The sequence below is a fragment of the Suillus fuscotomentosus genome (assembly GCF_016647785.1).
Source record: "Suillus fuscotomentosus strain FC203 chromosome Unknown F5891scaffold_78, whole genome shotgun sequence".
NCBI classification, from domain to species: Eukaryota; Fungi; Basidiomycota; class Agaricomycetes; order Boletales; family Suillaceae; genus Suillus; species Suillus fuscotomentosus.
The window spans coordinates 152,332-168,682 of record NW_024539590.1 but is presented as its reverse complement, the minus strand read 5'-3'; the positions used below and the strand labels follow the sequence as shown (position 1 = coordinate 168,682).

Sequence of the window (16,351 nt, the reverse complement as noted above, 5' to 3'; positions counted from 1 at the left end):
TTTACCTGTGGGTGGCGCACAAGGGGCAGCGGCTTTCCAAGCCACCGATGTTCCCGCGCCCTCCATTGACGATGAGCCTGGGGTGGATGCCCCAGGAGCTCAGGCTCCTGGATCTGCTAGCTCCATGAGTGCCATCACTGGCACGAGTGGCGGATCTACTAGCTCCACAAGTGCCACTGCTGGCACAAGTGGTGACGTCATTATGTCCGGGACCAATACCATCGCTTCTCCTCCTCCCCCGTCTAGTGCTGCCACTCGACCAACTATCTCTACAACCTCCAGTACCGGAAAGCGCTCACACGATGCCACATCCATGTTCCATGATGATGTGGCCACATTCGCATCCACAGTACCTTCATCGACATCTGAACTGCCACAACAATCTGAGGCTCGAGCATCAAAGAAACAGAAGTCGCGTGCAACCCAGTCACATGCTGACAGTGGCCAATCTGCAATGATGACCAGCGCTGCAAGAGCAGCCAAGATCACGCCAGCTGCAGCTGTTGTGGGCATGCAAGGGTCCATCAATCATCTCACCAATGTGATCAAGAAGGGTATGGTTACTGATGTGGAAAGGCTGGAGAAGCAGAGACACGCTGCCTTGCATATCTTGAACGGGGAAGATGCAGACTACTATCCGTTGCAGGAGAGGGTCATTGTCATGCACATGTTTGCAGATGACCCAGCTGTCACCGACGTATACCTTAAAAACGATGACAAAGACATGTGGTACGCATTCATCCAGCACATGATCCAGTATAGATTTCAGAAGGTCCCGCAAGCTGTTAAGGTCGTGCTCTCATAGGATCGGATCCGAAGGACTTCGGCCTCAGCTCGTACGCTGTGCCCCTTTCCCAAGTACTGTCCCTTATTTCAAAGTACTAACGATAACGCGTCCGAAGGTCCGGACGGGTCTCGTAGTATATCCGGATGTCTTCCGGATATCGGAAACGTATATAAGACTAATCCGGATGTATCCGAACTAGAAACTAACAGAGTAAGACTACCCGAAGGTAGAGCCGAGGATATAGACTATCGGAATCTATCTGAAGTCTCGGAGGGTGACAAGAGTAAGAAGGACTCAAGTCCGGAGGACAGAAAGAGGACAAACTAAGATGATATTCGAACTGAGGTACTACAGGACATATACACGAGTTTATATACTATGAGGATAACGGAAGTATCAGTAAGCAAAGGTCCGAGGCTATGTACGAAGCATGTGCAAAGGTTATCAAACGCGAGTCGGAAATGAGACATAGGTTAACGGATCAGTAATCATACCGGTAATAAGTATAAAAACACCGGGAAGAGGAAATACCGAATAGGCTGTGTTTAACGTTATATGAACAGGAAATGAATTAGAAAGCTTATCATAAATCGGATCAGAAGCAGATCTATACATCGGACCGGATCGGATCTCAGGGTCCGAAGTCCGGAAGAGAAGCGTGAATATATGGGATATGACACAAGCACCACAAGTGCCATACGTCCGTCCGCAGTTGTAACTGTGCTGCCAGCGCCATGTAGTTTACCTGCCATTTGTTCAATCTCGCATGCACTCATTTGTTTTTTTCATACTCAATCACTAGCTGCACTAGCTGTTTCCATACCAAGTACTTGTTGTTTCTGTACCGAATTACATGTGTTTCTATGCTACGCTTTCCAATTCGCTCTCGTCCAATGCGTCTGATACCTCCGAGTCTGAACCTGAGTCCAACAAAGCCCTCTCATGTATGACATCCTGATACTGATCCCACATTGCTTGCGCAATGCATTCACGCATTGCGCGACCACTCACCACATGACCACTATCGTCGTTCATTTCTTCATCGTTGTTGTTGTTGTCATCAGCTTGTCCCTGAAAATCAGGGTTCTCAGACACATATGATTCGCCGCACGACTCTTCATCCTCACTGGGATCATGTAGGCGTAGGAAGTTGTGGATTGCACACAATGCAGCAGGAATTCGTGCTTGAGTGTCGAGGGGGTACTCTGGTGCCAAAAGGAGAATGCGAAAGCGGCGTTTTAGGACACCAAAGATGCGCTCTATCATGTTTCGTGCAGACGTGTGGCGTAGGTTGAAGAGCTCCTCTTTATTGACGGGCCTGCCATCAAAATATAAGTTAGAGAAACGAAGAAGTTAGAAAAACATACCTGATATTTGCACGGCCCCACTCCGCGAGGTGGTAACGGACACCACGGTATGGCACAAGAAGTTCAGGGCAAAGCGGGAATCCTGCATCCGCTAGGTAGTACTTCTGTCGTGGAATGTGGAAGTCATGCGCATGTGCATCCTCATAAATCCGAGAATCATTAGCTGAACCCTCCCACCCAGTCAAAGAGTAGATAAAATTGAGGTTGAAGTCACAAGCAAATAAACAGTTCTGCGAAACGAAACCTTTGCGATTATGGTATACAGTGCGTTCGAAGGCAGGGGGCGACGCATGAATATGACTTCCGTTGAGTGCGCCAACAGCATCACAGAAAAATGGCCAAAATTTGGGGTTGTTTTTTATTTTTTTTGAGACCGAAGTGCCGTCTGGTAAGTGGACGTAGGTAGTGTAGAACGGGGGGGACGAGAATATGTGTAGAATCCTTTTAAAATAACTAGGAAATATTAGATGTATTGTATAGATCAAAAAATAATAGCGCTCACCGTGAAATCGTATCGTTCGATCTCTGAAACCGCTCTCCAACGTGCCAGGTAGTCAGACCCGTGATGCTAGTATACAGGAATATAGCGACTTGTTCTTCCAACGAGATGAACTTGGAGTCAACATAACCGAAGTTACAGAGCTCAGAGATGAGCGCTTCAAAAGCATGTGCATGCATACCCAGTTCGCATCGAATGCATTCCGGATGTCCAGTAAGAAGCTCCATAAGCCAGCCTTCACCAGAGAGAATGGATGTGTGGTATGGTTCCGGGTCTTTGGAGTAGGTAGATTGTAGTAGGGATCCTGTAGCACATATCAGGATGCTGATGAGGATTTTAGCATAGTGAAGGAGGCGTTGTTGGATCTCTGGATGTGTCATTGTAGTGAGAACAGTAGTTACAGTAATGCGCAGCAAGAGCTGGTAGAGATACAACACTTGTCAAGATCCTTAAGATTATCGATGCGATAACAGTAGTAGTACGATGCAAGCAAGGTTGAAAGTCAGCCGTTCGGGGTGGCGTGCCAACCATGCTTGCCGACTGCAAATTGATTCCACCTGACTTCACATGGGTTTCCGAACTAGCTCTGAGTCGGATACTAGTAATCGAATGAAAAAACACTTATTGCCGATTCGGAAGCATGAAATTTGACACAGCCACTTGGACTAGTACTGTTGACCTTCGTTGTCGTCAACAGTACCATTTCACTAGGGGAGCTCAAAGTTGAACGCCCAACGCCCAAGCCCAACGCCTAACGCCCAACCTCATGACCTATTTAGAATAAATAGAAATAAATACAACGCAAACCACACGCAAACCCTAACAAACCCTACGCATTACATCATTGTCCGTGTGCTATCAACGAGGCAGCGCCGAAACGCTGCCACCGTTCTGCAGCTTCCACTTTGTCTCTCGCCAACTGTGTGGACCCCTTTGCCTCGTCTCCCAACTGTGTGGACCATGGCCTGACGATCCAAGAAATCAGCAGGACCACCTATTGGTGACATAGAATGGACCACACCACTCACTTGGTTGCTCCTTGCTCAGGCCGAGAAAGCAGAGAATAGGAAGATGCTACTTGGGAAAAAAAAGGACGAAGTAAGCTTATTCCTATTTCATCTTGTTGGTACTGCAGCTGAAATACCACCAGAATACATCAAAGGATACAAAGATTGCAGTCTTCAAGCGCATTGGATCTGTTATCCTTGCGGACCTGTATGCCATCAACCCTGACGCAGTTGGGGACCGCGTGAAGAAACGGTTCGACTAGTATGTGACTGGCATGAAATTTCTATATCTCTGCTAATTTATCTATCTGCTAATAGCCTTGTCAATCGTTACAAGCATCATGCACGCCGGCTCAGAACTACAGGCGAGGGCCTCCAAGATGACAATTTGGGAGATGAACCTGACGAGGAGCATTTCAATCACTATGTCCCTACTTCTGGCCCAGATGACTCGACTCCGATGCACATCAGGAGCATATGGGGTGAGTAATATAAAGATAGGATGATCTTCGATTAAACCAAGGATGACCTGAAAGACTTCAGGTGAAACACAGAGCATGTTGATGAAGCGTGAATGGTGTGCTGGATTTTGTGCATATTCCCATGCAAGGTGAAGTGAGCCAGCTTTGAGCATTGGGGGTCTTTCTCGAAGATAATGAAAGTGCCTGATAGCAAGAATGCAAGAGATATCAAGGTCAAATTCATGGGCAGCCTCTTCTGGGGTCCGTGGTGGCTGAAGGATGCTTCGTAATATCATATGCAGGATATAGTTTTGTAGATATTGGTGGTGTAGACTTGTACGAGCCATGGCTGTAGTGTATTGATCACCTTCAGTGACAACGATGCTTATCGATAAGATTTGCTTATATAAGTTTGTTTATTTCGCGCGGGGCGATGATGTAATGCGTAGGGTTTATTAGGGTTTGTGTTTGGTTTGCGTTGTATTTATTTCTATTTATTCTAAATAGGTCACGAGGTTGGGCGTTAGGCGTTGGGCTTGGGCGTTGGGCGTTCAACGTTCAACTTTGAGCTCCCCTAGAGTAACTATCTCCCAGTGAGCGCATCCTCGCAAGTACATCAATCCGGGACCAGATAGTAAGACTATGGAACCTCGAAACTAGTCAACACCTCAGGATACCACTTTGCCATGAAGACATCTTGAACTCTGCGACCTTTGCTGCAGATGGAAAGTTTCTCATCACTAGCTGTCCCAATGGCTACATTTACACATAGGATGTTTCTACTATCCTCAAGGAAGCTGGCCTTCCGTCAGATATTGTAAGCTCAAATACATTTTATTTTCGATGACACTGACGGTGGATCTGCTCCCCCAGGTTAATGCTGCACTGCGACCAGCTCCAAAGATGAAAGTGCTCCTCGAATACCTCCAGGGTTTTTGATGATGCACTGCGAGAGGATAATGCATGCGATCTCTATCTATTGTTCGATACTTCGACCAATCTGCTATCAGTTGCGCCTTTATCTATCCCATTCTCATGGGCCACATAACCACTCCACTCCAGCACCACGTCAACGCACGCTCAATCCTTTTCCCTCTTTCTGGCGCCGCTCCAAATTGCATGGGGCAACTGAGCGTGGCGCCCAATCCAGATCCCGGCCTCTCAGTTGGACTCGAAACATTGTCTCTGGTACGCGCAGCCAAGATAGATCAGACATCGAGATGCGCGAGCCGCCTGTAGTCGGGGTCCTATATACAGCAGGAAAGCCTGTGCGTTTTTTTTTCTCTTCCACTGTTTTTTGTTATATCGTTGACTCGTTTCCGCGCAGAGAAATTATCACGCAAGAAAGAAGCCAGCTACTAGCTCATATCGGCCACCCAATACTCATACCACACAGCAACCCAGAACACACCATCATTATCACAGCAACCACCTCCCACTGCCTTACTGGATGGCACGCCCGTCTTGTGAGCTGGCTTTGCTGCATGCCTATTCATACAAATGGTCAACCATAGAGAGGCAGTCGTAACTACTCCACTGGCTACTGGAATGACGTTGCGACGTACTATCACTGCCATACAGGCCAAATGCTGGATTCCTTGGATGCTCAGGATCGCTGTGGGTCTGTTGATTGGACACTTTCTCTCGTCTCATCGTTCCTGTGGCTGTCTGCACTTCGTCGTCGTACTGTATCATATTTCCTGCTTCATCCACTACGGTTTTGTGCTTTAAACGAGTCAATCTTGTTTCATTATCGGACGCTCCATTACGCTTCATGAGGTGGGACATATGTACAACACATCCCCAGGAACTCGGCACTTGATCCTCAATCCTCAATACTTGTCTATGCTCGTGGCTTTCTTAAACAAATGCTGCGCTGAGCACGGTTTCACACTACTCAAGCGCTCTCGTTGTTAAGTACAGGGCGATCTTGCTGATCCACCACCGTTTCACCGACCGACCATAATGAAACAACGAACGGACCAGTGAAGAGGATAATGGAGATATAATATTTGGTAATGACATGAGGGTACATGACGCAGCAAGACGTATAGCGTTTCAGATCCACTATGAATTCGACTACAAATACATTCACAAAGAATGTCACAAAATTACATCATGATGAAGAATTGCAATCAGTGAGGCCCTGGCAGAAAGGCGCTAAAACTTACGTTAAACAAACCTGGCACTCAGTCGGGAAAATCCCCCTCGGTCAGAATGCGGCCATTGAACATCCTTCCGAGGTGAGTTGGCAAATACCCCATACCTTTCCTTCTCATTCCGAACAACTCCTTCAGCGGAGGAAGTTGGGATCGCTTAAACGAACACGATGCTCGAGCAGAAGGGCGATTCTTCCTAATGAATCCATCACTGTCGGCTATCAAGTCCATGTCCCTCAAATCCGGCGCGTTGAGGCCTAAGAAGTTGCAAGTGCGGAGATACATCTCGTAACTGGAGAAATAGAGTTGACCCGCAAAAAGGTTGAGCTGGCAAATCAGCGGTTCCGGTAATGTCAGATGTGACGTCGAAGGAACACGGTAGAGTCGAAGATCATCGCATGCCTTCATTGTGTTTGTGGTCCGAGGGGTATATACGCATAACTGAACTGCCTTGCTGTTGCGGATATCAGGCAGCAGTGCATCCACTTCGTTCGGGCTCATGATTACCAGCACTCCAACGTCACCGAGTACGATCCAATTGACGGGCCGCAGGTATTCATCCGCTTTCTGTATGGTAAGGACAGTCTCCACCGTACGAGCGAAGTCAAGTGTGACTAAAACATTTTGCGCCCACTGATTGGCCTCGTGAAATTCAGCAGTAGTGTTGGCGAGGCTGGATAGCGCCGGAATGAATGCGGGGGACTTTCTAGGAATTCGGCCGGTCTCGACAAATTGACGAACGTGCGCATGCAAGTTCTGAGCTGCAGGTTGCACTTTGGACGGTCTTTGAACTTGATGTTCTCTCTCCACCTCGTGGACTACTTCCCTTTCTTGTTCCTCATCCATGTTCATTTTTGGTCCCGTCAGAACTCCGAGCTCCTTGCACTTTTTTCGAATGTCTGCAGCCCAAACGTGGGATATTTGCAAAGGACTGCGTGGTGCGTACATATCCTCTAATGAACGCTCCTCAGACTGCAACCAGGCGGTCTTCAGGGTGGAGATCGAGGTGGGGGTACGTGATAATTTAGCCCATGAGGAATGTCGTATACTAAAATCTGATCCCTGTTGAACCCAGTGTGATGCACGCATCTGGATATCAAGACAGGTTTCGAGCATTGCCCAGTGCAGGATATCCGCAACGTCGACACGGTCTGTATCAGCCCTCTGAGTCGCTGAGCGAATGTTTCGGTCAACTTCCGTCGGAGCGAAGAACATCACCGAGTGACCATTGCCCAACTTCCGCATTCGCATGCATCCTGTGTCGTTGGTTATCGTCAAAATTTATATGCATGAACTCTGGAATCACAGACCTTGTGTCAGGCGGTCTTTCGTGACTTTCGGACCAAGCGTGACAGCAGCTCGGAAGCCAGAAGGAAGCTTGACATCCGTTCCTCTGGTATGCGCGTCATCCAGATAGACCACACACTGGTCAAGCTGTTGGGCAAAGGGGGACGACACAAGGGGCTCTACTGTCCCATCCCGACTGACGACAACAATTTCATCGTCATCGTTCACAAAGACTGCGGCTTGGGCATCGTGTTTGCCTCGAAGCCATGTCTCGGCCAATTCCTGATTCTTCAATTCCAGCATCTGCGCACCAACATCCAGGAGCACGCGGACCTCGGGGATTTGTGCGATTAAGGTATCAATGAAATGTTGTATCTTCTGGCCAGACGGTATGGGTCTGTAGCAGTTGTTTTCTGGGCGAAAAAGGAACGCCAGGACCCGGGCATTCGTGCTGCGTTGGTAATCGAGGTCATGCTGCACCATCGAGCTTGGTAAAAGATAACGATTGTCGTTGGTACCAGAAAAGCCAGTGGTGAGATGTCTCTTCTCTTGAGCGAGATCCCACCCGGAGCAGGTGAGCTTGCTGGGGAATGCCTTTGCTTCCTTGGGAAAAACTACTCGGGACAGGTAGAAATCTATGACCGCCTTGTTGAATTCGAACAGTCGTTGAAGGTCACGGACCTGCTCTGCGGATTCCGTATTGATTCCATTGAGTTGACGCAGACTTTCTGGGATGCACTGAAGTCTAGCAACCCAAGACTCATACTCGAGGGTAGGATTATCCTGCTTGAGCAGGAGCTCGAAGCACAACATCAACTGCTGGAGCGTGAGACCCCCATAATAGTATGACAGGCACGTGAGGGTCACAGCAACGTCTGGGTGGCCAAACTCCGCCCGCAGTGAGGGCATGTCTTTTGCACGAAATGGCACAGCTAGCTTCGTTCGTTTTTGGGTGAGGCCATAGTCCACGCGCCAGCGACGTTCTTTGAGGGCGTACACCAAGATACCGCATGCCAGCAATCCACGCAGGACTAGGAGGCCTGGCCAGACCGTAGTGTCTCCATAGTAATTCTTCACTGTGCTAACACAAGCGTTGGATATCTTCTCAGTTGCAATAAAGCAGCAGACAGCTTCTTTCACATAGGGAGATGCTTGATCGAAGCTGATGTTTTCAAGCGCGCTACTGATGACATCCTCTGCGATCCATTGGACTAATGTTTCGCCCGCTGTCGAGTGCAGGACACGAACAAAGGGGAACCCTCCATGCTCAGGAGTGAACACTTCTGAATGAGACGGGAATTCACTCATGAGCCGAGCGGCGTGCTTCGCGACAAGACTCAACACTTGTTGCGTTGTTGTCCACCTTTCGGGATGACCTTCAAGTGGCCTTTGGAGACCCACAGTGTACACCAGCTGGTAGCGGACGTGCAGAATTTCATCGCTTTCATCCAGGATGTCGCGTGTGTGATTGTGGAGCCAAAACTGAGTCTGCAGCATATCTTCAGCAGCTTCAATCTGAGGGGAAAGCTGACGGTCGACAGTCATCAGCTGGAATGACAGAATATGATCCGGTTGCACGACTAAGATTCCCTTGGTATCCATGCACTCCTGCATCAAGTCACGATACATTTGCACCTTCGATGGGTTGATAGAGAGTGCGCGGGAGAATGGGATATAGAAAATGCGCCTTTGTGCGAGGCCGCTTAGTCGTTCGACTAAGAGTTGGAACATCTGAGCCGACAACGACTTCAGCACGATTACTCGGACCAGTTTGTGGCCATCAGAAATTGCGGCTGCTATGAGGGGCACGATAACGTAGGATTTGCCTTCGCCCATGTTCAGTTGGAGAGAAGTATTTCCTCCTGTGCATGGTGACATCATCTCCAGCGCGACCTTGACCTGGACCGGCCGTGCCAAGAACTGACTTTCAATCTGAGGATGACACTATCAGTTACCATTCATGATCTATTTCTTTATAGCGTACCTGTATTAAGAGCCAATCAGGGTACAGCTCCGGATCAAATTCTACGCATCCTTCGCTCTCCAACTCCTTGAAGAACTCGACCCAGTTTCTGTTAGTAGCAAAGACCAACAGCCTTCGCGAGCGTTGCAGTTGCAAAAGTATCTGCGACAGCTGGATAAGAGCACCACGCCAAGCCTTCCCCAGATGACTTCCTGCTGTAGAAGCCATGCGTGTGAAAAGGAAATTTGGTGTAACTCGAGGCCATAATCCAGCATTATATAACGTGTTCTCAGCAGCAGAGGCGGGGGAGAGGGTGTGTGCAATAGATGCAAGTGAGTCTTGGAATTGCCGGGTATGGAGAGAATGGTTCTCGAGCAGTAGTTCCATTGTGTATGGCGTAGAATCTGGTGGGGCGACAATATCTTCGTGACAGTAAATCGACATGCTCTTGTACAGATCGTCGGCATATTTGCAGTGAAACTTGTCACTTCCTCGTGTGCGAAAATCGTCGATCAGCTGTCGCAACCCTGCTGCAACTCGGGAGTCTGAAGATACCAAATCTCTCTGATTGGCATTGGGCAGAAACTGCGAAGACCAACACATGCTTGTCACAGGCGGATCTCTATTGAACAGGTACTTGGTATCAACAGATGAGGCCGGTGATGCAACATGCGAGTCCTCAAGGTAAGAATTGAGATCATATTGAGAGGGTAGTTTCGAAGGAGGATTTGGCGTGTAGAATGATTTGAGCGTCTCCTGCAGGCCATCCAGGTGTAGCTTTAGACAACGGTTTCGCCAACAGCTGCGAAATACTGGGGAAAGTTTCCCTGACAATTCTTTGAGATTGTAGCACTTCGCTTGCAGTGTATCAAGTGCCGGAAGAGTTTCGCGTGGCCAGGCATTCTGAACTTTGCTGAGAATGACTTGTTTCTCAGAGCGACATCTGTTTTCGAAAGCTGAATAACGACGCCTCCCTAGAGTTTTTTCATCTTCGCCGTGCATTGCAGGTAGTTGTCTCTCCTGGCTGTTTTCGTAATCTTTGGAGCACGAACTGATGATGTCGTCCAATCTCGTATCGGACAGCATAAAACCATTCGAGAGATCATAGGAGGTGAACTTCGGAGGGTCTCCCAGGCTGCGAATTTTGGGAATGGTGGCGAAGGCTAGGAGTGTTGGCACGAGAGCATGATCATCCAACAAGCTGTATGATAATGAAGCCAGGGTGAACACCAGCCGAGGTATGTCTTTCTTTGTAGCCCTACGACAGCAATCGTACGCGGAAAGGAAGACATCAGGGAAACTTGGTTGAAGCCAGTCTTTGGAGTACTGCAAGCTGAGCGGCTCGCCAATGCCCTGGACCTCTTGCCACTGAGTCAACAGATCAAGGAGATTCTGTTGCACTGGAAGTTTGCGTGACCACTGATGCACCATGAAGGTGATTTGGAATGCTCTCTCTTCTGCGACCTTGTCGGGAATATCGCGTGAAGCATAGATGACATCTGTATCACCGAGCGGAAGTGAAAGAGAGAACTGATCAGGATAAATTGCTGAGGCACGAACTGAGGCACGCTCCAGAAGGTGATTGGTGAATCGTGGAAGTTCCTGAAGGTTTGCGGACCCTTCTGAGAAAGTCGAAAGCTTCATTCCGTAATCCATGATAGATTTCGCGGCTGGATGAAAACCATGGTGCTGTGCAAGGGGCGCAAGGCATGACCACGAGATTGTCTGCATCTTCTGAAGATGAATAGGGTACCAGACGCGCCTAGTTGACAGAGAACTGATCTCGCGCAAAAGGTCCGTGTCACGAGAGCGAAGCTTCATAAACGATCGGCAAGCTGCGGAATTTAAGAGATGCAACGCTTCCTCTGTCCCCGTTCGACCCGTGAGGGGATCAGGAAGACAGCCACTGGTAACAGCGTGAAGGAGCGCCTGATAGAGCTTACTTGTGAGACCCACATTCCCAGTGAGGCAGCATAGATCTGTGTCAACTCTGTACGACTGATATGTCACTCGAGTACCTTCAGGAGCGATGGTGACGCGGACATGGTGACCATCAGCGGAGTATGAGATATGACCATCTGGGATGATGACGGTGCGCGGATGCTCATCCGCAACTTGCAACTTCGGGCGTAGGATGAGTTGATTGACCAATCCTAACATGGTGCCACTTGACTGAATGGCATCGACGACCATGTTGCGCATGTTACGGGACTGCAATTCTCCATCATCATCAATGAAGAATTCGAGGCCATATCGAGGCAAATCAGCCTTCAACGAGGGAGTGCTACTGGATGCTTGGTTACATGTGACCATGATGAAGTTTACATCCTCCAGGGGACGCAGCCTCTTGGAGATCATGTCCCACGTTTGGCTGCGTATGTCGACAAGGGTGGCACCACTGGAATTCTGTGCCGTCGAGGAACCCGAAACATCAAATCGCAAGACCCAATTGTCGGATGAAACTTTCCACGCATTTCCTGCTGGACGAATCTCGATTTCGTTCGTCTGCAGGTTAAGCCAATGAGTATGACCCACGACTAAAGGGGTCGGCAGGTCTTCCACGAATTTGTGGCTTGGAATGAGTTGGAGGATAGGTGAGTCATGTTCGATATGCTTCGCACGGATGATGAGATCGTTTGAGTCAAGGAGAGCGAAAGACACCTTCAGGAACAAACGAGTGCACCTTTAGTTACTGAGTGATGACAACAAGACTGACCACTGACCTGATGGTCACAGAAGTTCCCGCGCGTCGCATATTCCATTCCACGAATATCAGCTGGAATGATGTCCAGAACTTGCTATAGTTGATAAGTGAGCTTGTGCCAACAAAGCTACGACTTTCAAAGACTCACACCGCCGAAGATCGATCGGTAAGTGGGATGTTGCACTATTTTTGAAGGAAGCCTGCCCAACTGCTTCCCATCGATAAGCAAGCATCCGCTGATCAAATCAATGTGCACGTCCTGTGGTAATTGGGAATGTGAAGGCGCAGTTTGCGTCATGAGCCAACGAGAATTCGGAGCCCTAAGTGCCCTCCAAGGAGTTCCTGGTCTGTAGCTGTCCCAAATCTTGACTATTGCGCAATCAAGGCCCTCCCTGTGTTGCTCTACATATTGACGAATAATGGGTTCTAATGCGTGGCAACATCTCTTGTCTCGCTCTAGCAGTAGCTTGGAATATCGTGAAAGATTGTCGAGTTGGCTTGGAGTGTTGTCATAAAGCATGACCGCACAATATACAAATATCTTGATGTCGTCGTTCGACGTCAGGAGCAGTGAAGCGTTCCCATCGACATCGAAAGTGCTACGACAGGTGACTGCCATATCCCGAACACGCCCTTGCAAATCCCGGCTGACCGCCTCGTCGTTGCTGGCTTGCATTTTCCCTGATAGTTGCATCAGCAACGTAAAAGTCGCAGTTCGTATCCTTCGAAGGAGCGCGTGTCCACGACTTTTCACACTCTCTTCCTGAGTCGAGGACAAAACGCGGCACACAAGCATGATGATAGTGTCGATCGTGACAGCTTCCAACCAATTTCCTTCGACGCTCGCCATCAACTCCTCCAGCTCTCCAAGTAGTGCAATAAGGAAGGGCACGCTGTTCAAGTCCTCATGCCAAATAAGGCCGTCGTTGGACGAAAATGGGCCGGCCTGTGAGACAGCTTGGGCCAACAGAAGATGGATCTCCTCACGTCGAAAATTGAGCGTCCTTGCATGGAGTTCACGCAGCACATTCATCCATTGCAAATGCGGTCCACTCCGCAAGGTTCCGAACGCGATGAATTCGTGGATGGTCACGTCTTTGTGACAATCTGCCTGATTGGCCATGACCTGGTTTGACGTGTGGGATGTCCCTGCAAGGTACTGCTGCAAACCATCATATGGTCCCTTCGGAAGAAGGAAAGTGCACAACTTGGTGACATCGCATTGTAGCGGTATATCTTCCACCCATGCGCCTGTCGTTGTGTCGAAAGGCCAAAAATCGAGTCCGTTGTTCACACAGACTTCGGTGTTTGGCGTGGGAATGCGAATCTCGCTGTAATGAGATCTGGAGAAAGGTTTGGCTTCCGACGCCAAAGTGAGCCTTTGCCTTGGATGACACGTGCGATATTGCTTCAAGGCGTTATATTCAGGCAGTGTCATGAAGGGGGGAATGCAGGGAATCTGCTCTGGAGTGCAGACATCGACGAAAACATGAATTGTCATGGATCTCCACATGTCGAACGCAATGGGGCATGCTAACTCGAACACCACCACAATCGCCTCCTCTTCAGGCGCTGGTAGCGGCCACTCGTAGACTGTAATTTCCATGGAATTCATATCGTTCTCCACATGGCACTTTTCACATTGCCAGTGCTTGTGGTAATCCCAGCCGCGGGAGTTGACACCGTATTCGTGCTCTAAACTTGCTGCGCGCGTCGTTAGGTCACGATACCTTCTGTGGAGGGTCCGAAGTTCGGTTAACTTCTCCTGCCGCTGTTTCCGACCATCCGCCTCGATACGAGCCTTCAAACTCTGCAGCTCGGATGACTGGTGAAAATATCGCGCCGCGAACGATTCGTCATCATTGGTAAATACCGACAGACCGCTGGAAGCCTGACAATGACGAGCTTTCAGGTAGGTGTGCAATTTCTTCAAACGATCAAGGACAGAAGCTTTGCGGATTAAAAGGCAATCCAAAAGCGTCGATGGGATTTCGGGAGAGTATTCTGCCAGGAGTGGAATTTTTCCAACAACGATTTTATCCATTGCTACCCAGAGCTCAAAAAGGGTGAGAAGCATGATAGACAAATTCTCTGGGTTTCCTTTATAAGCTGTAAGCGCTCTCGAAGAGTATGCAGAGGCACACGCCTCAATCGAGACGCATGCGGAATCGACACTCCTGCGTGGAATGCGCGCCACCCAGTCATCGATCCCTGATCCAATAGCGGTCTCGAAGTCTGCGAGTGTAAGAGACGGTTCTGCGGCATGGGCAGCTATCAGGAAGCTAGCTTCGGTGTCAAGGAAATTATTGATTGTCCCGCGTGTGTGGTGGCTGGGATTGAATGGGGTTGCTCGGGAGGAGGAATGCTGGTTCTGCAAAGCATGGTATATGTACTGTCGGCTCGTGTTCAAGGAAAGATGAGTATCTCGCAAGACTCGGAGGGTCTTGGGAGCCCAAAGAGGCGAGGCCCGTTGCACACTCTGAACAGATCTCCATCTTTCCTCTAGGACGCTCCTTACATCACCGGCAATCTTACTGACCATCTGCGATAACTCCAGAGATGAAGAGGGTCCCAGCTTGAAAAGGCGGCGCGCAATCTTTGTCGACATGAAGTGTAGAATGTCGTTCGATAAGTCATGGTCGAGGGTAAGGGTCACGAGCCTTGCCATGAAGAACAGCATGAACGATTTATACGTCGTTCGTCCGAGAGCACTGCGCTCCAGAGTCGTCTGTAAGGCAACACGAATTACAAGCCAAAGTGGAGACCGCCTCCACGGCAATTTCGCGCTGTCCCACAGCACATCATCTCCGATGCGCTTGCGGATGCGAGGAACATCAGCGATGCTCCCGAGGCCACGCAGTATACCGGTCAGGAGCTCTGTGATATATCGTGGATGCGTGGTGTCTCTCTCTTCGAGAACAGTACAGTTAGCCTTTGTCCTCGTCGCTGCTGCATCGAGTACATCTTGATCCATGTGAACGAGAAAATTTGCCAGCTCGGCGGGAAAGGTAGCGTTGTCAATGTTCATGTCTGGGACTGTGATGGCAGGTCCAGGATAAAAACATATCAGCTTTCCCTTTGCGCCCATCACTGCGGTGGGGTCAGGAGAGACCTCAAATGACTCGAATATAGTTTCGGATTCGAGTTTTCTCATGACAACCGCAGCGTTTTGCGCGCGAATCATATATATAAGTACATCTGAAAATTGATACTCAGTACAGAAAAAGAATGCAAATGAAAACAACAGACTTTCAGTTTCCATAGTGTTGATTTGATGTTCGACCTCCTCTGCAGACATGACGCTGGATCTGATTGAATCTTTAAGATTGTTGAGCATTTTCAAGATGTTCGTCCAAAGCCGCAGCTTATCGGACGGTAGCTGGTCGCTGAACGTGATAGCAGCATCGAATACTGCTTCAGATAAGACCAGGTCGTTCTCAAGGGACTGGTCACTCCCTTGTGGCAACTTGAGGGGGAGAAATACGTGATTGATGATATATTCAAGACTAGATTGATCTTCTGACTTGGAAAGACGATTTACTGTTGTATAATGAGCCATATTACCAATGGGATGAGAGAAAGAGATTCGCCACTGACAGTGAAATTTGGCCACTCTAATAAGGGACCCCTAGTAGGCGCTGATCCTCGCGCCTCCGAGCCACTAGGGTTGGATCCGAGAAGCCTTGTGTAGTACAATGCATCACAGAAGTTTCACATGAGATCTGAAGAGTGCCATCGATATGAGCGTTGAGGCCTCGAGGCTAGACTCGTAACCACCCAGCCTACGTAATTTTTTTGATATGGGGCGGCCATGTTGTAATTTCTGCCGTAGGCCACTCGATCAGGCTGGCCACGAGGTGACCTTGAGGCCTGAAGCTGTGCATATGTAGGCGTGCGCCATGAACGTTTGAACTATCATGCAGGCCTGAAGGGTTTGATAAGGAACTCCCTTCCGTTTGGATCACCTTCCATCCGTCCATCGCAGTAATATACCCCACAGCCTCACCTTCATCCAAACCAATTCAGTTTCACGAACCGCACCGAGGATTTTGTTCGGAGAACTATCCTTGGAACTGAGGATTAATTAAGCGCCGCTCCAGGCCATCTACTCTGAAAT

The 16,351-nt window shown here is 49.0% G+C and overlaps 2 protein-coding genes across 2 annotated transcripts; one reads left to right on the top strand and one right to left on the bottom strand.

Moving 5' to 3' along the window:
* Nucleotides 1–3,622: 3,622 nt before the first annotated feature.
* On the top strand, nt 3,623–4,150 carry F5891DRAFT_961374 (uncharacterized protein; the record flags this gene model as incomplete). Its single annotated transcript, XM_041375809.1, has 3 exons — nt 3,623–3,751; nt 3,804–3,922; nt 3,979–4,150. Coding segments are annotated over 3 exons (420 nt in total), but the record flags the coding sequence as incomplete, so codon positions are not given.
* A 1,762-nt stretch (nt 4,151–5,912) lies between these two features.
* Nucleotides 5,913–15,793, bottom strand: F5891DRAFT_1255076 (uncharacterized protein; the record flags this gene model as incomplete). Its single annotated transcript, XM_041369972.1, has 6 exons — nt 5,913–7,536; nt 7,591–9,499; nt 9,552–12,191; nt 12,254–12,328; nt 12,383–15,432; nt 15,484–15,793. The coding sequence occupies 6 exons, from the start codon at nt 15,791–15,793 to the stop codon at nt 6,311–6,313; spliced, it is 9,210 nt and encodes a 3,069-aa protein (XP_041220144.1). The 3' UTR covers nt 5,913–6,310.
* Between the last annotated feature and the right edge of the window lie 558 nt (nt 15,794–16,351).